Below are 24848 nucleotides of genomic sequence, written 5' to 3'. Positions count from 1 at the left end.
TTGGTTTGATGCGGCGTCTTAATTCAAATTTCGTGCGTTTCACATTTCGCAGAATGTGTACAGCTGTGTTCCCGGGTGTGAATATTGTGCAGGAATATTGAACGTATCAATGTAGTACATGCAATGAAACCATACGTGTCAAGTTGGCTTTTATATTGAAGCTCTGGGACCTTGTATTACGAGTAGGCTTGCCATGTAGGCTTACATACGTCCGGGATTAGCCCGGACAGTCCTGGGTTTTTAGTGCTGTCCGGGATGCGTATTTACAAACCCGATAGTGCTGCAGAACCAGAGGTATATAAAGCTTTCTTATTGGCTGTGTGCACCGGAAGTGTTTATGTTCCGTGTCCATTGTTCCTTGTTTCCTTGTATGGAAAAATAAGACTCGTGATTATATAGTAATAAAGTTTGTAATCAGATTGTCGAAATTATGTTAAGAAATATACGTTTATATGTAATAAATATAATGTTTAAAATGATATACGTTGAACGTACAAAATTTTCTCAATTGTCATTGGTAGTTACAATGTTTGCACTGATGTGACTTTAAATAGAAAAATCATTCACTTCAAGATGAGTTCTGATTTCTGTCTTCTAAAACATTGATTTAAATAATTGTGCTAAAATATTAATCTTTGTATAAATGGGTTTCTTATCTTGTTGGAATGGATATTTGAAATCTACACTGTTAATTTGAACCCTGCCATCTAGCGTCACCTTGAAGGAACGCTGCAGTAACTTCCGGAATGGCAGCCAATCACAAGCCAAATATCGCTGGAGGTTCTGCAGTAATATAGGGTTTGTAAATACGCGTCCGGGATTGCAAAATGTCCGGGGTTTTGAGAATCTCAACATGAAAATAGCTACCGGTATTGAATATTCACGACCACAATTTAAAACAAACAAGCAATTTCTGAAAAAAATCATGTCTAGTGAAAAGTTCAACTGAGTCAACTAACAGATAATGCTACCTAGAACAGAGAGGCTTCCTAAACATCAGAAAATGTATTATTCAATTAAACATTTAAAAATTAATTGATTGATTTTAGAAAATAATGTTAATATTTTTCTTGTACAATTTATAGTTTAATGTTCCAATAAAATATTAAGGCTTTTAAGTAATTTCAATTTATTTTGGTAAAAAAATATTGAAATTCAGCAGTAACGAGTTGATCGCCAATATGTCCTGGGTTGGACCCAACAAAATATGGTAAGCCTAACACTTTAAAGAGCAAAATTCCGGGAGATTTCCTTACAGCCTTCAAACCCTTTGGATTAAAATGTTCTGGAAGGCTAATGTCCTGAATATAAATTATCTGTGTGTGGTCTTGCTACTGTGAAAAAATTGAATCAACTTGACCAAAATAATCTAGCAAGGGTTGCCAAATGCCAGCGGACAAACGCGCTAGATTCCAGCATAAAAATCACCAGGAATAGCGCTACATCATAAAAAAGTGAATTATAGCATAAAATAGTATATTTACCTTAAAAAGCATCACAATTATCATCCGAAAAGGAAAACGTAATTTTTATAAGAGTCGTAGTTCGTTCATCAATTTCGAAATGTGTGCGTTGTTCCATCCGATAGTATTCAATTTACAACTTCCCGTGGCCAAAGAGAATTTTGATGAAACCGTAGCTACGGGTAGGGAAAGGGGAGGGGGGGGGGTTGCAGTCGCCCCGGGCGCAAAATGAGTTATAGATAATTGGAAACAATCTGACGGCCTAATTCTATAAAAGTAATATTAAATGTGTGGCGTTGTCATTACGGAATAGTAATAATATACGTTCCAGTGTACTTGAAGTACATAGTGCCTTGATGTAGATTTTTAATTCCCAAGTGAAGCTATTATAACCCTCTACAAATTGAATACAACAATGAGATTCTTCACACCAGAATTTATACAAGAAAAAAAAAGTAGATTTGCGCCAAGACACAAGTTATAAAAAGTTGACATCCTTCCGACGTTTAAGAACACCAGATTTGTGGGAAAAAGCTTCAAATTAGCATCCCTAGTGGTGAGGGGGAGGGGGCGGGGGGTACGACTTCGTGACGCCTGACACCGTCCCGTGGGGATCTGGAAACCTTTTCCTGGCATCGGTATTTCTCCGACGATGCTTTGATGAACAAAAAAAAAAAGAAATTAAAACTCATTTTGATACAATTTGAAAATTCGCATGCAATTTTTCGCACCAGATTTTACACCAGAAAATCTGAAAAAAAAAAACCATCAGAATTTCGCCTTGGTGCAATTTCAAAAAGTTGGCACCAGCTCGAGGTGTCAAAAAAACCAGGTCTGGTGCAAAAAACACCAAATTGGCAACCCTGCATAGCAACCACAATTTGTAAGTAAACAAAACAAAATCAATGCACAGACTCTTCACAATGAAACTTGACGTCGAATTTGACCAAGGAAAACTCTCGACATTCTGCTTCAAACTCACTCCTTTCTGTAAACAATTGAAATAACTTTTCCACACGTCATTCAACGTGTTGTAGGTAAGACTTTATTTTCTTTTTTTCACGAATCTTCAAAAAAAAAATTTGATGATTGTTAGATTTGCAAATTACAATCTTCGCTCAGCAAGTGCAAACCAAAAGAAAATAAAATGATAATAAAAAATATAATACTAAATTCCGTCACATATTGAAGATACCAAGTCACTACATGAAATTGTATTTTTTTATTATTACGTATTATTTTGTCTTTTATTATTACGTATTATCTTGCCTTTTGTATTTGTAGTAAAACACTTTGTGTATTCATTTCATTTTGTGTATCTCTTTCAAGTATGCAGGCTATATATGATTTTACTTGTAGCGTACTGCTCCACAAGCAGTTTATTATATATTACATATGTAACATTACATTGACAAGGGTTAGGTGGCAGAGCTGCCTATAGGCTGAACCTCGCGCGCTTAATAAGAACTTGTATTGTTATATTATTATTATTATTACTAAATCTAGTCATTGTGGGTGGTTACAAAGTTTGGTTACAAGAGGAAATGGGTCTTACTTTTCACTTGATAAACTTTTACCTTCTCGTATAATATCGTAGAAACTAAAAGTTAAAATATACAAAACAGTAAATTTGCCTTATATGAATGAGAAACTTGGTCCCTTACATTGAAAGAGGAACATAAATTGAGAGTATTTGAAAATAAAATCCTTAGGAAAATATTTGGACCTAAGAGGGATGAGGAGACAGATGAGTGGAGAAGGTTACATAATTTAGAACTGCTTAATTTGTATTCATGTCCAGATTTTATTATAACGATTAAATCAAGAAGGTGGGCAGGACATGTGGCACAAATGAGAGAGGAAAGAGGAGTTTACAGGATCCTTGTTGGGAAACCTGATGGTAAGAGACCAGTAGTAAGGCGAAGATGGAGAGATAACGTTGAGATGGACCTAAAGGAACTCTGTAGGGATGGAAAAGCGTATATAGATCTTGCTCGGGATAGGGACAGTTGGAAGGCCTGTGTTGCTGCAGCCATGAACCTTCAGGTTTAAGAAGGCTAGAGAGTTAGTTACAAAATAATCCCAGAAGTAACACAAAGGAAAAGGAACTACTTCCAAGAGGTCACGTGGTTTTGGTTGTTTCAACTTTATTCTTCCAGTGGATGGAGAATGCATGTTATGTTCACCACACAAACTCTAGTTTTCAATTTGTATAAATTTTCAAGTTTAAACACAACAGCACTAGATTTTTACTCCTTATATCCATGTTGTTTTGTTTATCTTTACAGGACGCTGAACAACAACAACCTAACCTCGCTTGGGAAAGACCTGTTCGAAAACATGTACAGGTTGCGGACGCTGAGATTAACCGACAACAAGTTCATCTGCGACTGTCACTTGTCTTGGTTGGCTCGCTGGCTTAGGAGGAGCCCACGATTGGCCATGTACACGCGATGTTTCTCCCCCAATCAGCTGAAAGGACACAACATTGCTGATCTTCACGACCAGGAATTCAAATGCTCAGGTGACGAAATTTTTGCAATTTAGTAATCAATACGGGGTCATGCACCCTTCTTATAGCCTTGTTCTGGTCATGCACACCCACTTATGTCTCTATTGTTACAGTTATTTATTTTAAGGCTGCTTTATTTCCAGGTAGGCTGATCGGCACTGGAACTACAGTTTAAAAGAGGATTCGAACAGCTATGTGTGCCTCCACCGGAGATTAAACCCGGGACCTCTCGATTACAAGGCAGTACTACTGCGCCATCTTGGAGGTCCATGATTGGTGCTAAACCAATAACAAACATGAAGACCTGTCATACTTTGGCCTTGCTATCGATATGCAAATATACATAGGGTGATCCGTTTGAGATGTCAGAAAAATTAACCGTTATCCTATACACAAGAGGTTAATGTACGTATTTCCGAGCAGCTTGTAGTATAAGCAGAAAGGATGTAAATTTCGAGTGAGTGGAGGTTTACAGACTTCAGCCACATGGCGGCGCTAATGTGCATGGTAACAAAGGTAGTGGTCACGTCACAACAGCGCACACATGCGAAATTTTCGAGTATTCCATGCATGCTACTGCCGCCACGCAGCTGAAGTCAGTAAACCTCCACCCATTCGAAACTTACATCCTTTATGCTTATACTACAAGCTGCTCGGAAATACGTACATTAACCTCTTGTATATAACGGTTTATTTTTCTGACATCTCAAACGGATCACCCGGTATATTTCCATTGGGATATTTTGTTACACTTATGGGCAACTGTAAACAATTTCACTGTAAAATAACGGCAATTTAATAGGTACCAGAGCTTGAGAGGGTGAAGTGTATTTTAAATAATTGCCAACCTCCATGGCGAAGTGGTTAGCACAGCGCACTACGACGCCAGAGATCCCGGGTTCGAATTACGGCCTGGGCATTAATTCTTCTAATATATAAAAATGGATGTATGTGTGTGTATGTTCCGGCATAACTCTCGAACGCCTGGAGCAATTTAAACCAAACTTGGTACACATATCACTTGCAATATGGAAAGAAATACTGTGGGGGTAAGACACCCCTGGTACCCCTAGGGGTGGGAAGGGGGTGACATGTAAAAATAACCGAGAACGACAGATATTAGTGTGGAATCCATAGTTTTCGTGGTCGCTAAGATGAATAGTGACACTCCCAATGCCGTTCAAATCCACGTTCATTTTACACTATAGTTAGAATTCATTATTTTTCTGTCTAATAGAGATTGGGGTAAATAAATACTTGGGCAACGCCGGGAAATCAGCTAGTAATAAATAAAAATATTTATTAGCAGTCAAACATTTTTTTTATTATTGAAATCGCAATATGTGATGTGGTTATACAATGCATCAAAATGTGGACCAAGTCAAGATTTTTTTTTTCTAAACCTGTTACTACACCAGAGAGAGCGCTCGCGTCTCCGAATGGTTGGGTACTCGTTTTGACAAAGAAAGAAAGGTATAGAAGAGGAGAGAGAGAGAGAGAGAGAAACATAGAAATGGAGTGAGAGGGGGGAGAGCTTGGGGAAGCGAAGAAGAACAATGCATTATAGAAGCCCCAACCGCAATCTTCGAGTCCGTACCATCGCAGAAAACAACCAGTGTTGATTCCAGTCTTGTCTTCTCTGCTTTCGCCTCTTTTCTCCATTTTTTTTTATTTTGTCCACCCCCTTCGCTTCTCTGCACGACAGTCCACTGTTCCCTTTTTTCGATCAAGGAAGCGACCAACCCAATGAGCTTCGGAAGTGCATTAGAAGAAATCCACTTTGGAAGTGACCGCTGCGGTGAAATACTTCTCCCGATTCATCACCCTCCTCGGTCGTTCTTCTTCCGTGCTTCTCCCGGCTATCACCGTGTCGCATCAGCGGAGGCAGTGTTGCCAATTCAAGCAACTTCGGAAAAAAATCCCCGGATGGATACATCTTTGATTGATACAGACCTCAAATCAAATCGAGCGAAAATCGTGTAGAATGTGATGTAAATGTTAGCCTCGCTAGATTTTTACCAAGACTATATATCCCCTTTAAACCACTAATATTTAATTTGCTATTTGGCCAATTTTAAAATGTACAATTGGCCAATGTTTTTCCACCTGAGGCACCCTGATATCTAGATTTCATAAATATTTCGTGGACCTACATTAGTAGGAAGTTCCATGGCACTATACTCCATGAGGCCTTAGAAAGATCGCTTCGCGGGCTTGCAGCAGACGACAATATGGGGGTGTGTGTGCGAGAACCAATCAGGTACGCGAATGAGCGAGCCCGGTTGCCACACATAGCTCGCTGCACCCTTCTGGAAGGGTGAGTGACCTCTGCCTCTTGCTACCTCGGCCTGTTTGTTCGGCTGAGGAGCAGACGACACGAGAGTATCGGCAATAGTGTGCGAGCGACGTCTGCTCTTAGCCCGCGAAGCGCTCTTTCTAAGGCTCCTGCAGTATAATGTCCGTGTCCATGTTGGATTCAGTTGTTTCCTTTTACCAGCAAATTTTGCATTACGGCCTGTAGATTTTTTTCATCAATTCAATTGCACAGATATTTAGAAAGACACTATCTTGTGAATATATCATCTCAGTTTTACTTCTCGATGAAGACTTAGTAAAGTTGCAGCTTTGTAACCAAGGGGTCCCCAAGTTCGATGTCCGGTGGAGGAGAATTCCACAGTGCTTCGGATTCAATATAAAATGTAGGTCCGATCCAGGAGCGTATATTCTAGGGTAGCTAGGCTATCTGCGAAGCCTGGAGTCTAGAGAATAAAGTACAGGAGAAAAATCGATCAAAAATTGTAAATAAGATTATTCATATCAGTGAGATGATGATGCTGATTTCTTATGAGTTGGCAACCTGATTTCTTATGAGTTGGCAACCTGATTTCTTATGAGTTGGCAACCTGATTTCCTACGAGTTGGCAACCTGATTTCCTACGAGTTGGCAACCTGATTTCCTACGAGTTGGCAACCCCGATTTCCTACGAGTTGGCAACCCCGATTTCCTACGAGTTGTCAACACCAATTTCCTACGAGTTGTCAACACCAATTTCCTACGAGTTGTCAACCCCAATTTCCTACGAGTTGTCAACCCCAATTTCCTACGAGTTGGCAACCCCAATTTCCTACGAGTTGGCAACCCCAATTTCCTACGAGTTGGCAACCCCAATTTCCTACGAGTTGGCAACCCCAATTTCCTACGAGTTGGCAACCCCAATTTCCTACGAGTTGGCAACCCCAATTTCCTACGAGTTGGCAACCCTAATTTCCTACGAGTTGGCAACCTGATTTCTTAGGAATTGGTAAATGTATTTCTATTCATAGCCTAGGACCACGTGACATTGTGACAGCCCAGATCTTGGACCTCAGTATACGCCACTGGTCCGATCCCAATTAACCACTTTTTTACGCGATAAGACAAATGTTTAAGGTTCATGCATAGCCAAGTGGCTAACACTCTCGCCTTCAGTGTGAGAGGTCCTGTGTTCGATTCCCGGTGAGAGATCCAAAACTGAGATCCATCGTGAGAAAAAGTAACAGCAGACTTCGGGTTTTTCCCCCTGTTAATTATTCTGTGTAATTATTCTCTGAAATACTAATTACCTGTAATTTATATTACCAACTGTGAAAATAATAAGCTTTTGCTAACAATTTGAAATACACAACGTGCCAGGACTCAAACCAGTAACTATTGAATCTAGACTGTGAGGAGAACTCGCACCGCATCCAATCCCAGCGATAGAACATGTTCCCTTACAGTACTGCAACCCGCCAAACACAAACGCTTTGTGGGTTTGCATACGATCAAGGATATTTCCAGTTTTGTGACACGTTTCAATATAGAGTCGTTCTCCATTTACAAGATGGAACGAACGTCCAGTTTCTTTGTCTCGGGGAAGTTTTTGTGAATCGCCGCGAGCCATGTATTCTAATTTCTGTATAAATACTAAGGGATTTCGACCTGGAAATTTAATAAATCTAAAATATCGTAAAAAAAAATATAACACTGGCAGTGTGGAGTCGCATAAGATAACTTTCTAACACAGGGAGATAGGGTGCGGGTGGGGTGAGGGGACAAGACAATAATGACGCTAAGTCTTGCAACGCTTGAGGAGATTTAATTTAATAAATACTGATGAATTACCACGCACGGCATGTAATCACACATTATGATGATATCAACGTAACCGAACTCGCTTTTGGTATGAGCGGTCCCGGGTTCGATCCCCGGTTGAAGCTCCAATCGCATGTTAACAGGTCCCGATTGACCCTAAGGGTTCATCCCTGTACAGTGGGATCCATGAGTATTACCATGCAAATTGTCCATCGCTATGTTAGTGCACTTTATTTGACCCAATAAGAGCTTCACGAATTAAAATAAAACTCAAAACAAGCTGTTGACAACTTCTGCATCAGCATACATAAAAATCCATCGCTTAAAAACACACAGGATGTAGGAGAAGAATTAATGAAAATAGTCATGGACAAATTGCACGGTAATACTCATGGATCCCACTGTACAAAATTTACTGCAGGAAGAGTGGTGAAATTTTTGTATAGAGTTGTGACAGAGTGGAGGTATAAAAGTAACCCAACTCTCTCGTGTAATCTTTCAGTATAAATATATCAGGTGAGGGTTGAAAAAGAAAAGTATAGCAATTATAAACACTTCAAATATCAATTTTGAAGAATAACGTGATTGCGTTAAAAAAAAATATTTTTATTGGAATTATGCCCCGATCTATGTTATCTCTCGGTCTACATTCACCTTACTTAATTTGGAGAAGCTGATTGTTTGGCTAAGTTACCTATATGCATGGCATAGAGAGATTTTAACCGGTCCAAACGTGGTTTAGTAAACATTTGGCATTAATTACATAATAAAACCAACAGTTAATAATTTCATTATATTACTTGTAAGAATTTTGAAAAAAATATTTAAGTTATAATGGATGGTCGTCACATATCCTTGAATTGGATTAAAATATTATTTTCTTTCTAATCTATGCTTGCGTAAGAATTTGATATGGAGAAAGTATACTGTAATTGACAATAAATAGTTGCATGTAGTCTCAAAAGGTGAACATTTAGTGAAAACTGAATTATTTTTACATAAGTTCAAAATATAAATACGAGGGACGTTCCGAAAGTAAGTTTCGTCATTTTTTCCCACAGGGAAGCTTTATTACAAACAGATGAATACAATGTCATAACAAAATACAATCTTTTGGCTATTTTTCCACATACTCGCCACCGACATTGATACATTTGTCGTACCGTGAAATCAATTTCAAGAAACCCTCCTGGTAAAAATCGGTGCCCAGCGATTTAAGGAAGTTCTTCACAGCCTGTTGCACCTCTTCATTGCTTCCGAAGTGACGTCCCGATAGTGATGACTTCAACGTAGGAAAAAGGTGGAAGTCTGATGGGGCAAAATCGGGGCTGTAGGCCGGGTGATTCAATCTCTCCTATCCCAGACGACGAATGTGTTGTGCAGTGACCCTTGCTGTGTGGGGTCTTGCATTGTCGTCCAAGAACAAAACCCCTTGACTCAAAAGCCCTGGTCTCTTGTGTCGAATGGCGGACTTCAGTTTGCTTAGTGTGTGGCAATAGCTTGCCGCAGTTCCATTTGTGATCATGTTTCCAGCACACGTCTTTCTGCCTTACTGGTTTGCACTCGAATGAGCTCGGGCACGTCGGTCTGCTTCTTATCTCTATTCTTCGGTACTCTGCGCATGCGCCATCGCTCCACTGCTCTCGCTCCTCCCGTCGTGAATTCAAGAAAGATTGTCTTTTGTTATGGCAATGTGTTTTCTCACTTTTTTATACAGCTTCCCTGTGAGAAAAAAGTGACGAAACTTACTTTCGGAATGTCCCTCGTATGAATGCACAATAATATTATTCTACAATAAACATAATGAAGTGCCCATTAATATGTACAATAAGATTGTTTAAAAGGCAATATATTATTGATTAATTATAAACTGTTTAATGATAATAATAATCAGTAACTCTTTAATGAATATAATTCTTAACACAAATCAATTGTTCCGTCATCGCTAAACTAGTGTGTACAAAGCCAACCAGTGCCATCTCTTGTCGTTGAGTATTACTAAAAACAAGAGAACAACGTCGAGCGTACAACAAGAGACAGATTGCGTTGCATATGTTCGTTGTCCATAACGCTCTGCATTATCATATGTAGTTTACAGTTCACTTATATTTCTATAAAATAAATCCACGTGTAATCATTACGCGAGTGTTATTTCTTATCATAATATCAGCGTTAGGGATGCACAACAGTCCGGAACCGCAACATCAATAGTTATTTCTATTATTATTAAGGGTCTATAATCATTAACATTTTACTATACTTGTTCTGTTGAAAGTTGATTCCCTTCCATCATTTCTACATAAAACGGCAATGCTTATATGAATTGTAAGTCGCCGACCCCCGTGGCGGAGTGTTTAGCACAGCACGCTGCGACGTCAGTGGCCACGGGTTCGAATCCCGGCCTGGGCATGGGTGTTCTTTGTGAGTGTCCCTTCATCAGTTTCATCCCTCACCATCATCTTCACGATTAGCCAAAACTGGCAGAAGAGCGAAGTCAAATAAACCAAATCCACCACTCTAAATTCTAGGGTGTTTGGGAAAAAGCACTTACGTAAAAAGAAATGCAATTTTACAGCAAACAGTTATTTGTTTATTATTTTAATAGCAGATATGATATAAATGTTAGCTCATCACTGTTCAGACTCTTTACACATGCTATATACAAAATTATACTTATAATATTTTCTGAGTCAGTGTGACCCAAATGAAAACAACTGAAAATCGCAGGTTTGTGGCTTACGTGCATTTTCCCGTACATCCTAGAATTGTTAGCACTTTGTGACTTATGTGCATTTTCCCGTACATCCTACAATCGTAAGCAGTTTGTGACTTATGTGCATTTTCCCGTACATCCTACAATCGTAAGCAGTTTGTGACTTATGTGCATTTCCCCGTACATCCTAGAATTGTCAGCAGTTTGTGACTTATGTCCTTTTCCCCGTACATTCTAGAATTGAAAGCAGTTTGTGACTTATGTGCATTTTCCCGTACATAATACAATCGTAAGCAGTTTGTGACTTATGTGCATTTTCCCGTACATCCTAGAATTGCAAGCAGTTTGTGACTTATGTGCATTGTCCCGTACATCCTACAATCGTAAGCAGTTTGTGACTTATGTGCATTTTCCCGTACATCCTAGAATTGCAAGCAGTTTGTGACTTATGTGCATTTTGCCGTACATCCTAGAATCGTCAGCAGTTTGTGACTTATGTGCATTTTCCCGTACATTCTAGAATCGTCAGCAGTTTGTGACTTATGTGCATTTTTCCGTACATCCTAGAATTGTAAGCAGTTTGTGACTTATGTGCATTTTCCCGTACATCCTAGAATTGCAAGCAGTTTGTGACTTATGTGCATTTTCTCGTACATCCTAGAATTGTTGGCAGTCTCTTTCTTTTGATTTCCGAGTTGATTCTTAGTCTGAAAGAATCGCCAAGTGGCCACACAGACATTCAGCCTTTTGTGCAACCGGCAGGGCGATCAGTTACCCCCCTCCATCCACCCCCTCACTTAGGGCGGTAAGATGGAAACGCTGGAAGAATTTCACTCTCGAACCCGTCAGATAAGGAATCACTCCAGAAAAGTAGGAGGGAAAACTTCGTCAATCTTGAATGTCTTAAGGAGGACGTCGAAAAACTTTTAGACAAATGGAGGTGTAGTCACGTAAAAGATACGAGGGGGCTTGAAAAGGAGGGGGGCGCACCCACTCAGTCCCACTTTATCCTCGTTCCCGTACGGTCGTTTCCAAAACTTTTCCCCTTTTTTTCTGTTCGTCCCAGGTAGTTAGGGAAGTTTTAATAAGGACCTGCTATTAATGGAACTTTGAATATTTTCTTTTTCTCTTCGGGAAAGTTGTCCCGCGGCAAGGAAAAAGACGGAACCGAGATTTGAATCACAGCTCTTCCGTTTCTACTGAGCCAGTTTATAGATGAAATATTATGATTCGATGTCATCCTCAATTCTGTTCATTGCTGGACTGGGTAATATATTAGTCTGATTGGTTGGTAGAATTATGGGTACCAGTTTCATACATCGGAGACACATTAAAATTGCATATTTTGCGTTTCGCATGGTTCGTACTTGCCAATTGTGTATTGCGGAACATAGTTCAAGGTGCCATTATGCTTTTTACACGAAAACAAACTCAATTTTTCACATTCTGAGTGCTTTTTTAAATTCCTTTCTTCGCTTCCGGAACACACAATATGGCGGGCACATCTTGACTCACGTTTTGGGTATGCAGTGTTTCAACCTTCTTCACCGAAAAATACCTACTATCGTGTTCGTCACCGGTGGAAATTATACATTATGCACGGGTAGCTGACCGATAGCCCCACGAACCATTCACGGATAGCCCCACGAACCATTTCCGATAAGGTTAGGTTAGGTTTGTTTACGTTAGGCAAGCATAGTAAAGAAAAAAGGGGGGTTTGAAACACTGACAGGCTTACGTCATCAAACGTACACAACATCCGGTTGTCGTAGGGCAAGCAAATGAAAGGAATGGCAATTGTGCGTCGGTGAGATATTTCTCTTGAAAAATACATGATTTCCCAGTCAAATATATTCCACGATGAAAGAAAATACCTCGACGAACGTTGTAAACCTTGGAGAAACTCATTTCCGTAAGTTGTTTCATGTGTAAGATTGAAGAAATGTATCTCCGATGTATTGAACTGTTACCGAATTAATTACGGTCACGTTTCTCTACCATTGAATCAAGCGCAACAAGAATATTAGAATGACATGGGGCACGTTACGCCCTCTAGGAGAATTTGAACAAGCTAATTTAATTTATGACTAGGAACCTCAATTTTTCGTTGTTATTTTTCCCCCAAAAAAATTCGCGTTTCTATTATATATTCATTGTGTTTTTAACATGTACGAGGGCTATTTTTTTTTTCAACCTCCGATAGGGCATGAAATCAAAACCACAATGAATAGCAAAATGGGTTTGACAAATATTAAGTACACGTATCATCTACTTTTCAAGTAATCACCAAGAAGATTCAGAAATTTATCGTACAGATGCACCAGCTTTCCAATACCCTCTGCAAGAAAAGGTGCCGCCTGTTTGTTGAGCCAGCTCCTCATTGGTATGGAAGCGCCGTCCTCCCAACCACTTCTTCATCGCCAGGAAAAGGTGGAAGTCACTCGGCGCCAGGTCCGGGATGTAGGGAGGGTGAACAAACACTTCCCAGTGGAATCGTTGAAGAAGGACTTGGGTAGACGTAGCAACATGTTGTTGAGCATTGTCATGAAGCAAGACACTGCCTGAAGACAGCATGCCTCTGCGAGTCTGCGCAATGTCTCACAGTATGCAGCCGTAATGATTGTGGTCGCCGGCTCCATAAAGTCAACCAGTAACACACCTTGCACTTGGCGGGAGAGTCGATTGTAGCAGACATCTCTACGCGCCCGTCGTTCAGCTTCGACTGAAGCGTTGGCCTTGACAGTGGTGGTGGTAATGGCAGGGGAGACACCAATCACGCTGCGTGATGCCTCGCTTCCTAGCGCTTTACGGGCCACCTGGCGGCGCCATTGGAGGTTGAAAAAAAAAAGTAGCCCTCGTATTTTCATTTGTAAGTCTCGTGGGCTACGCCTCTTCGTGTTTCCTATGTTGAAAGAATTTACCGATGTTACGGCTCCTATGTGACGGAAGGTGCGCACTTAATCTCCCGCCAGGACCCCGCCACTTTGATCGGTGATGCAACACGTTGCGATAGAATGGTGCAAATCCATTTACACATGGTTTCTTGTAGCTGTCGGAATTATACGACGTATAACACCCATGTAGGTTTTTATATATATATATTTTAAAACTTGCGCGTTATACACGCGTAAATATGGTACATTATATACGAGGCGTATTCGGAAAGTAAGTACCGAAAGGGTGTAAAAGATAAAGTAAAATACTTTCGTACCTTTTCTTATTTTCATTGCATTCTACAGACCTTAAACTACTTTTCTACGTAGTTTCCACCATTGTTCAAGCATTTGTCGTAGCGTGGCACTAGTTTTTGTATCCCATCATCATAAAATGTTCCCACCTGTGACGAAAGCCATCCATGCACTGCTGCTTCGATGTCGTCATCCTCGTCGAAACGCTGACCAGCAAGAAACTTCTTCTTCAGATGAAGAAAGAGATGGTAGTCACTTGGTGCCAAGTCAGGGCTGTTGGCGGATGGACAAATTGTTCCCAGCCGAATGACGTGATGACATTTTGAGTTTGTTGGGCCGTATGCGGACGAGCATTGCCGTGAAGCAACACAATGCCTTCGCTAAGCATTCCGCGTCTTTTGTTCTGAATTGCACGACGCAGCCGGATTAATGTGCCACAGCAGATATCTTTGTTGATGGTCTGTCCTCTAGGCAAGAACTCAACCATTCTTGCATTGAGAAAACAAATCACAGACCGGACTTCACAGTCGGCGGACCGATTGATTTTCTTGAACATTTGAAACCTTCAGAAAACTACGAAGAAAAAGAATGACCTGCTCCCACGCGTGCCTGTGGCTAACTAATGGATGAAGGACGTCAGCGAGAACTCACACGGTCGCGACTGCATCGCTACAGCGGCAATATTTGCAAACGGTACTTACTTTACGAATACGCCTCGTATGTATTTTTTAAGCCTAAACACAATACATGAAATCCTGCGATGAGAGAGGATTGCCAGAAAAAATGGATAAACAAATGCAACGCAGTAAAAAGCGGGAAGTAACTGGGCTCGAATGCACAAAGTTGGAAGATATCCAGTTTACACAATATGCAGACGACATTGTCTTGATTAAGAGAAATGCGGAAGGTCTGCGATAAGACATAGTCGAGTGTTCAAGTGGCCTTGACATGCCCATAATGTTAGTGAAAGAAACGATTTGATAGTTGTGTATGTGACAGGGAAGAATTAATTAATAGCCAGTGTACAATAAGTGCCTGGAAACGGCGGAGGATTGTGAATTCCGCGTTACATAACGTCACTAGTGTTGCCCACGAGACGAAACTTTGGCCTGTCTCGTCTCGTGGAGTCTCGTGGAAATGCTGTCTCGTCTCGAAAATATTCGTTTGTCTCATGACACATGGTCAATCTCGTCTCGTCTCGAATTTTTAAAAGCCTCTCCCGTCTCGTCCCGTGGACAACACTAAACGTCACATAGCAGCGGAAATTGGCGGTCTTGGAGCGTCATTCTCCAGTCAACTTTCCACAGTGTTGTGTTTGTGTGTGTGTGTGTGTGTGTGTGTGTGTAAAGAAATATTCACTCCATCTTCTCAAAAGCGCTGAAATATTTCCTGTGATAAGGAAAATAACGTATATCTTTGTGTACGGTTTTAACGAGTCGAACATCACTTAAAGCGAAACTTGTATTTTTGGACCACCCTGTCCTGATTTTGCAAAATACTTGATCGTTGTAGGCTCTCCTGCACAGAATCCTGCTTTAACACAGCATTTCACCCCCATTTCTCCAACTCGGCCCTCAAAAAATAGGGGAGATGGAACTCTCAAGTGCTGACCAAACCAACACGCCTTGCTTCACATACGAACTCGCATTAAGGCCCCTGATGCGGAGTAGATCTCTCATATTAAAGGGGAGGGGGGAGGGAGATCATCTCAACACGCGGCCGAAGTAAACACTGCGGATTCAGCATCATCCCTTCGCCCCCCTTTTGCATCCGCTTCCTCGTCAGTGTTGCCATATGAAGGGAAATTTCCCTTTTCGTAGGGAAATTTTGATCGAATTTTCTTTGAGAATATTGAAAACTATGGAAACAATTGTTCTTTGAAGGAATGGTAGAATGATTACTAACTGAACTTTATTGCTGTTATTAGAGGAAGTTTACCAAAAGCGGACCCCCAATTCGTTTCTTCAAGATAACGTTCTTAATAGTAAGCAAAAGGTAGTTTCTTCATCGCCGAATTATTCTTTGAAGAAACAAATTTTTAACTAATGGTTTACTTAAACACAGTCACATGTGGACTCACAAGGGAGGTTATCTAAGTGTCCCCCTCCGATTTCCATGAAACTTGGTAGGTGTATGGAGGGGCCAAAAAGAAGAAATACGTGTTTTTTTGTTTCGGCTAAAAAACTGTTCTAGGGGGCAACCCCCCCCTCAAATGTCAAAATGAGGACAAACTGAAGTGGGCATTTGACCCGTGTGTCCCCCTCCGATTTCCATGAAACTTGGCACGTGTATGGAGGGGCCCAAAGGAAGAAATACGTGTTTTTTTGTTTCGGCTAAAAAATTGTTCTAGGGGGCAACCCCCCATCAAATGTCAAAATGAGGACAAATTGACGTGGGGATCTGACCCCTGTGTCCCCCTCCGATTTCCATGAAATTTGGCAGGTGTATAGAGGGGCCCTATGCCCCCTGTTTCTTCCTATGCCATATTTACGTGGTTTCGGGGTCCTCTTCTTGACATTTGAGTGGAGGGTTCCCCCCTGAAACTGTTTTTTAGCCGAAACACAAAAACACGTACTTCTTCCTTTGGGCCCCTCTATACACCTGCCAGGTTTCATGGAAATCTGAGGGGGGACACTTAAGATAACCTCCCTTGTCAGTAGTAAGATAATGAATGATGAACGAAAGAGGACGATCCATATTCATTTGCAAAAGTCACAAATGTAAGTAAATGTCTTTTTCCGCTCCTGAGCATTCCACATGGGCCCAACAGCTACACTGTACACAACGCACCCATATTTCACTACGGAAATCTCCACTTGCCGTCGCAGAACGCATCATTGTCATCAATTCCTGTGGACATTGAGCTAAGCGAGACCACATCCAGATTTTCGGACGATTCGTCTGTTTCTTCAGGTAAAGTAGGCAACTTCTTTCCCTTGCTTGCACTGAACTACCGTATTTCTCTTTTGATCAGATCAAAGTAGTTTTGGGAACACCATATGTTTTTGCTTCTTTCTTCCACCCATCTTCTTCCCTGTGGCAGCTTCTATGGCTTTCGTCATGGATTCTGGCGACCATTTCCATGTCTTCACGTTCCTTCTATTGTCTGACATGATATTCTGATACATAATGTATTTGCTTACCTACACTATTACACGTTACTAATACGAGATGAACTCTTACCTGCTTGAAAACTACGTGTTGAGGCCACAACTTCAGGCTTCCACTATTTCAACTGTAGCCAGAATCTTCTTGTGTGCACATCTTTCCACCACTATTGCAAACAAAACACTGGCGCTTTAACATGTTCAACAGACGTAGTTCATACTATTACCGCTAGTCTGCAGCACTTTCCTGAAGCAATATGTCGGTGGTCCGTTTTAGGGAGCGGGGTCCGCTTTCGGTAAACTTCCTATAATAATAACAATTGCAATTTTTCTACGGTTTTAAACTTTTGGCCCTTTAGCAAGAAGGATGTGTTGGATGATCTGATGAATGTGCTTTCATGTATAAGGAGACCGGCCAACGAATGCACTACTGCTATTACTAATACGTACTACTACTATTATCACTTGTATTATTATTAATGATGATATATGGTTTTTTGAGGTGAAGGGAAACATTACTAAAAGGGAAATTTTGCTTTCTGTGGTGGCAACACTGTTCCCAGTTCGTCTGATGGCATCCGATGGGGGTTGGATGCTTCGGGGCTCTGGTAAGGGTTGCAGCAGGGGAGGAACATAATTTCCATTGTGAGCGCATCGATCATAATGCCACAACATCCCCCTCCCCTTTTATGGGGAAATTTTCGGGAGCATAAAATTGGGGGGGGCCGGATATGTCGCTGAAAGCATTTTGCACCGTTTCATATGCCAATAGCAGTTGAGGAGGAATTGGATTTCCACTGAGGGTCTTTACCGCTCTGTTATCGTAGTACGCCCCCCCCCTCTTCACCCCCTAGGCATGCTCTAAGCGGCACCGGGGTTAGGTAGGGCGAAGCTGCGTTTGCGGCACCGGTACTAGTTGAAGGTATTGGTCACAGTCTCGGTTTTGTTTCGACTTGTGATTGTCTCGGTCTCGTCTCGAGATGAAATCACTCTCTCGGTCTTGTGAGTTGCGAATCACTGTCTCGTTCTTCGAAATACTAATCACTGTCTCCTTCTTGTTTTCAGTTACGGATCGCTGTTACTTTCTCGTCTCGAGTTGCGAATCACTACCTCGGTTTCATCTCGTGATGAGAGTCTGTTTCTCGTCTCGTGAAGCGAGTAGCTGTCTCTTTTTCGTCTCATGAAGCGAGTAGCTGTCTCGTGAAGCGAGTAGCTGTCCCTTTCTCGTCTCGTGAAGCGAGTAGCTGTCTCTTTCTCGTCTCGTGAAGCGAGTAGCTGTCTCGTGAAGCGAGTAGCTGTCTCTTTCTCGTCTCGTGAAGCGAGCAGCTGTCTCTTTCTCGTTTCGTGACGCGAGTAGCTGTCTCTTTCTCGTCTCGTGACGCGAGTAGCTGTCTCTTTCCCGTCTCGTGACGCGAGTAGCTGTCTCTTTTTCGTCTCGTGAAGCGAGTAGCTGCCTCTTTCTCGTCTCGTGAAGCGAGTAACTGTCTCTTTCTCGTCTCGTGACGCGAGTAGCAGTCTCTTTCACGTCTCGTGACGCGAGTAGCAGTCTCTTTCTCGTCTCGTGACGCGAGTAGCAGTCTCTTTCTCGTCTCGTGACGCGAGTAGCAGTCTCTTTCTCGTCTCGTGACGCGAGTAGCAGTCTCTTTCTCGTCTCGTGACGCGAGTAGCAGTCTCTTTCTCGTCTCGTGACGCGAGTAGCTGTCTCTTTCTCGTCTCGTGACGCGAGTAGCTGTCTCTTTCTCGTCTCGTGAAGCGAGTAGCTGTCTCTTTCTCGTCTCGTGATGGCGAGTCGCTGTCTCTTTCTCGTCTCGTTATGGCGAGTCGCTGTCTCTTTCTCGTCTCGTTATGGCGAATCGGTGTCTCTTTCTCGTCTCGTGGTGGCGAGTCACTCACTGTCTCTTTCTCGTATCGTGATTGCGAGTCACTCACTGTCTCTTTCTCGTATCGTGATTGCGAGTCACTCACTGTCTCTTTCTCGTATCGTGATTGCGAGTCACTCACTGTCTCTTTCTCGTCTCGAATTGCGAGTCACTCACTGTCCCTTTCTCGTCTCACATTGCGAGTCACTCACTGTCTCTTTCTCGTCTCGTGATGCGAGTCACTGTCTCGTTCCGTTCTCGAATTGCGAACCGCTGTCTCGGTCTAGAAATTCAGAATTAGTTAAAAGTGGTTAAAACATGTTCTGGGAATGCTAGATAACAGTTTGACTAAAAAAAAACTATTCAATTACAGGAAAAAAGGAAACAGAAATTTAGAAAAACCATATCGCCGATGGAATGATCACAGAACAGGCTTTAGTTACCCAGACCTGCAAGAAGAAGAAGAAGATAGGTGAATAAAATGAGCGAAACTAAATAGGTCCAGCGAATCTGTAGGGAGGCAGATGGTGATGCTACCCATCTCAAATAAAAAGCAGATGAAATGCATGAAATATGTTTCACACGCAGTACTAGAATTGATTCTGAATGATTGACGTCTAAAATACAAAACTAATAAAAAGGGCGTGACACCTAATGGGCGCCATTGTTCTTACGTACTTGGAAGAACTCGCAAAATGAGAACCGATTTTCTTGATGAGTTCAAGTAGGATTTGCATGTCCTGCGAGGAGAGGAAATTTGACACCTTTTCATCACCTACAAAAAGGACATTCGCCCTGAAGAAGCAAACAGGTGGATTGTCGCCAAAGCTTGTGTGTCAATCACGACCACCTTCGATTCAGAAACACGCGTCGGGTGGCAACACTGCCCAAGCGCTACTAGTGAATCAGTTAATCTCGTCAACTGCCATATGTCAGCGGTGACAAGAGGGTAGTTTGAGAAATAGCTTTTGAATGAGAAGGGTTGGGGAGCCCATTAAAGAGCTCCGATGACTGACTCATGGATCCAGTCCCCTTCTCCCCAGTCCAATAATCACCTGGGTACAGGCAGAGGGGAACGTTCCGTACGTGTACATACAGGGCAAAAAGTTCTGGTCTTAGCTTCTGCTTACTTTTCGTTTCTTGTGATAGTACAGCTGAAACGCACCTACAGACGTGTGTGTAAAGGTCCTTAGGTTGATAAAATTTGAGTCTCTCTCCCCTTAGACTTTTTCAGCTTTTTTAAGGCCACAACACCATGTAGGAAAACCATACTTTCATCAGTTACTGTTAAATTCCCAGGTACATAAAGCAAGATGCAACAATGAGGTTTCCAAATAACACAAAAGGGCAATTCTATTGTGACGGTTGTGACATTCAGACTAATTTACATTTTTTTAAAAAACTATTTTCTTAATATCTTCAAATATGTCACTTTTCCAATTCATGTAATTTCATTTTCCTTCATGAAAGTTATTCAATTTCAGAATATGTCACTTTCCCAATTCATGTAATTTCATTTTCCTTCATGAAAGTTATTTAATTTTCAGAATATGTCACTTTCCCAATTCATGTAATTTCATTTTCCTTAATGAAAGTTATTTAATTTAAGAATATGCCACTTTCCCAATTCATGTTATTTCATTTTCCTTAATGAAAGTTATTTAATTTCAGAATATGTCACTTTCCCTATTCATGTAATTTCATTTTCCTTCATGAAAGTTATTTAATTAAGAATATGCCACTTTCTCAATTCATGTAATTTCATTTTCCTTCATGAAAGTTATTTAATTTCAGAATATGTCACTTTCCCAATTCATGTAATTTCATTTTCCTTCATGAAAGTCATTTAATTTCAGAATATGTCACTTTCCCAATTCATGTAATTTCATTTTCCTTAATGAAAGTTATTTAATTTCAGAATATGTCACTTTCCCAATTCATGTGATTTCATTTTCCTTAATGAAAGTTATTCAATTTCAGAATATTCCTCCCCTCGCTCAACTTTTAGCTACAGAAAATACATTTCTGTAATTGTGACGGGTGTGGCACTTCTGAGACATGACTTTATAACTTTTCTCAGTCTTTCAGAAAACTCTGAAAGATATGGGTTTACTGAAACAATTTCATTACATTTTCACAAAGCAAACTTGACTGAACATTTAAATGCTTTTAGTTTCTAAAAATATTGCAACAGACTTTTCTTAATAAACATTTTTTGCCTGTGTGGGTGTGATACATTTTATGACTGATGTGACAGCATGGACATTATTTACTTTGTAGCACCATGGATTCATTTAAATCACTTTAAGTAAATAAATAATTTATATAATAATGTACATATGTGCATATATCAGAATCACTTTTGGTGAAAGTACATTAATCTCGTAATTATTTAATGGTGATTATTAGGCTCCAAGATAGGAAAATAAAGGAAATATATGTACTGAAGTGTGAAGCTCATACGAAAGGAAATGCAAACACAGGATTTATCTTGATTTAAAATTCAGCAATTTTTATAGGCAAAAGTAGAGAACATTTTGTGGAGAAAAATATACAAAATACTCATCATGTTAAACCATAAATAGTGTCATTATCATAAAAATGTAAATAAACATGGTAGCTGCAAGGACTAAAAAAATATATATAAGTTACAATTATACAGTACATTCAGAATTTTTTATTTTCAGTGGAAGAAAAGTTACTGAAATTATTATTAGTTTCATTAACAAAGTCAACAAACATTTCCATAATAGTTACAGTATCAGAAAAATGTATGTTTACATAAGCTTTAATGAAACTGTTCAAATATTTTACAGGGACGTTTACTAGAAAAAGCCTTTCTATAAATAAAACATATATCGGTAAAATTTTCGTATCCGCAAAACGTATTTCTTCAATTTTACAGGAGAAATTACTTACCGAATGCAGTTTATTTATAATTGTGGAAGTTCGGGGAAGCGTTTTCTCGCATGGTTCATTGAATTTTGCCGGAAAATCATCTATTTTTCGATATAAATCTGTGACCGATGCACGAAAGCTCTTGCATCCATTTACTTCCAGGTGGATGTAGCCTGTGTGTGATGACGTAATCCCGGTCAGTGTTTCCAAACACGTGTTTTTGTAACTGAAGAAGGTACGTTTCCGCAAATGGTTCGTGGGGCTATGCGAGAATGGTGTGTGGGGCTACGCATATATTTTTCGAAACCAATTTTTAACTATTGTAACCTAAACGTGACCCTACCTAACCTAACCTTACCGGAAATGGTTCGTGGGGCTATGCGTGAAAGGTTCGTGGGGCTATCAGTGCATGGTTCGTGGGGCTATCTGTGCATGGTTCGTGGGGTTTTCGAACCTGGAAAAAAATACAAAATCAGTAACACGAAACTAGGTATTCTCTATGAAGGAGATTGCAACACTGCATAACCACTGATCATCGGCAACGCTAGTCAAGATTTCTCAGCCATTTTGCGTGTAACGCAAGCGAAAGCGAACAAAAAAAAAATACTCGATATGTCTAAAATTGAGATTATTTGCGTGGAAAAAACGAAATGCCACCTTCAAGAATCCTTAGGAATGCAGAATATGTAAATATCAATGTAAAAAATATGAAAATACGGGAATTAGAGACGTTTGGTGGTTACTGAAATTTTACCCAAATATCTATATGTATGGTGCCAAAAAACATGCAAGAATTTTAAGCGTTGTTTTTTTTAAATAGATTTAAATAAAAATATCAACAAAAATGATTTTTAACTTAAAAAATAATGATTTTTTATCCACCCTGCTTTGTAGGATTATGGAACAATGCTTTGAAAATTATCATAAATAAATTCTTCAAACTAAGGTTTGTTTCAGAAATGAAGTATGATACTTCAGAACTTAAGATATAGAAACAATCAGTGAGAAAATTAGAACGAAATTAGAATTACTTAGTTTTCGTATGGCAATGAAACTAAATTAAGTGGAGACATCACACACAGAATCCCACTTCTACTGTAAAAAGTAATAAGTTTGAAACAATATGTTATTTACATAAAAGCCATGAAACTAATGTTTGTATTAATAATTACGGTACTTTATAGTATAAGGGAAACGCCTATAAATCATATTTTTCGCACTTTTTTACATTGCTAACGTACTATTTTGGAATGCGGAACATTTGCTACGGTGAAATAATGCATTTCTAACTAAGATAATGTCTATTTCTTACATTTCCGAGTACTTACTGTTACCTGTTATTTCGATCCTGTAACACATTATGGCAGGGGATAACGTACGTACTGGTTCAGGGCGCGTTGTGCGAGTGTTTTGTTGATTTATGCAGTGTTGCAACCTCGTTCACCGGAAAATACCTACTATTTTCGTGCCCGGATTTAAAATTATGCTAATACGTCGCAAACCATTGACGTTAGCCCCACAAACCATTGATGTTAGCCCCAAAAACCATTCACGTTAGCCCCAAAAACCATTTTCCGAAAGGTTAGGTTAGGTTAAGCAAGCATAGTTAAAAAAATAAATTTAAAAAAATAAAAATACACGACAAGTCATGTTCTAGTGAAAACACGGCGAGGCTGAAACACTGACTATAAGGTTGCGTCATCTTAACACACGGAACATTGTACTCTCGTGCAGAAAGCAAATGGCGGCAGCAGAAACAGCGTGTCAGACAGAGATTTTCGCAGAAAACTACATGTTTTCCCATTAAAATGGATGAAAACTACATTCACGAACTTCCACAACGCTACAGAAATTTATTTCCGTAAGTACTTTCTCCTGTAAATTTGAAGAAATCCGTTTCCCTTATACTATAATGTTACCATAATTACAAATTCTGCACAGTTTTTCCTTTAATTTCATACATAATAAGTGATACTTTGAATAAAAATACAATTAACCTTGTTTGTACACTTTCACATGGATTGGCTGACCACAATTTTAATCTTCTTCTATTCAGGGAAACGAACACACTTATACACACGATCAACAGTACATTTGAATCCAAAATTCTTTAACATATTAAATTATTAACTAACTTACAAATTGCCACATTCATCCCGATGTCTATATGAACGAACCAAGGATTACCTATTACAGGATGGTACACTAAGCATATTCTCTATTGACTTGTGCGAACACTTTTCTAAGGCTTTATAAACCACAGACTATACATACCCAGTACAAGCAGAACCATCTGGCGGGGGAAGACAACGTACTCGAACAGTGAAGAACTATCGATTAATACACATATCGATGTTTGAGTTCGATACTTGGAAAGCAAATCTACCTTTTTCATTGGAATGTAATAAATAAAAAAAAAAGGAATAATTAAAATTGTTGATTCTTGTCTTGGATCGTCCAAAGGAAATACTAGAAAATATTTACACTATAAAGTATATTATCCTTGAACGAACCTTCTAGATTATTTCATTTTTTAAGAGTTTAACATAAAGATTGGTCGTCAACCACAAGCTCTAACAATTGCGTCATAGAGTTGAAGAGGTGCGAGGGGTAAGTTGTCGACTTTTGATCTCGGCAACGGGTTCGAGTCCAAGCCACTGATGTTCCCAGCAGGGAATTTTCCCATGAACACGGAATTTTAGAGCCGAAAATTACAAGAATGGGAAAAAAGGAAGCAACATCCGAAAATGTGCAAGAGCCAGGAAAATTGACATGCTTTAAGGTTCGGCTGCACCAATGCCCGTCGCTAGATTTGTCATTTTCGAATATTTCCTCCCCTTTTCGCTAATCTGTAAAATTACCTCTGCCTAGAATTCCTTCTAAAGAATTCACGTGAATCTTCGCGTGTCTGTATGCATTTTGATGCATGAGAAGTGTATTATTAGCAGTTTATGCGCTTTAGTATGTTTTCGGAGTCAATATATTTGTGTCAAT

At 40.0% G+C, this 24848-nt stretch overlaps 1 protein-coding gene across 4 annotated transcripts in view; it reads left to right on the top strand.

Annotated features, from left to right (window-relative positions):
* sli (slit guidance ligand) overlaps window positions 1-24848 on the top strand; it is a 710118-nt gene that overhangs the window by 554457 nt on the left and 130813 nt on the right. For all 4 annotated transcript variants that reach the window (XM_083142573.1, XM_083142572.1, XM_083142575.1 and 1 more), the window contains one exon: window positions 3752-3987. In XM_083142573.1, coding sequence (XP_082998699.1) covers window positions 3752-3987 — 236 coding nt within the window. The remainder of the gene's footprint in view (window positions 1-3751; window positions 3988-24848) is intronic.

This window comes from Lepisma saccharinum, chromosome 21 (assembly GCF_977018435.1).
Source record: "Lepisma saccharinum chromosome 21, izLepSacc3.1, whole genome shotgun sequence".
Lineage (NCBI taxonomy): Eukaryota > Metazoa > Arthropoda > Insecta > Zygentoma > Lepismatidae > Lepisma > Lepisma saccharinum.
This window is presented reverse-complemented; position numbering and strand designations above follow the sequence as displayed.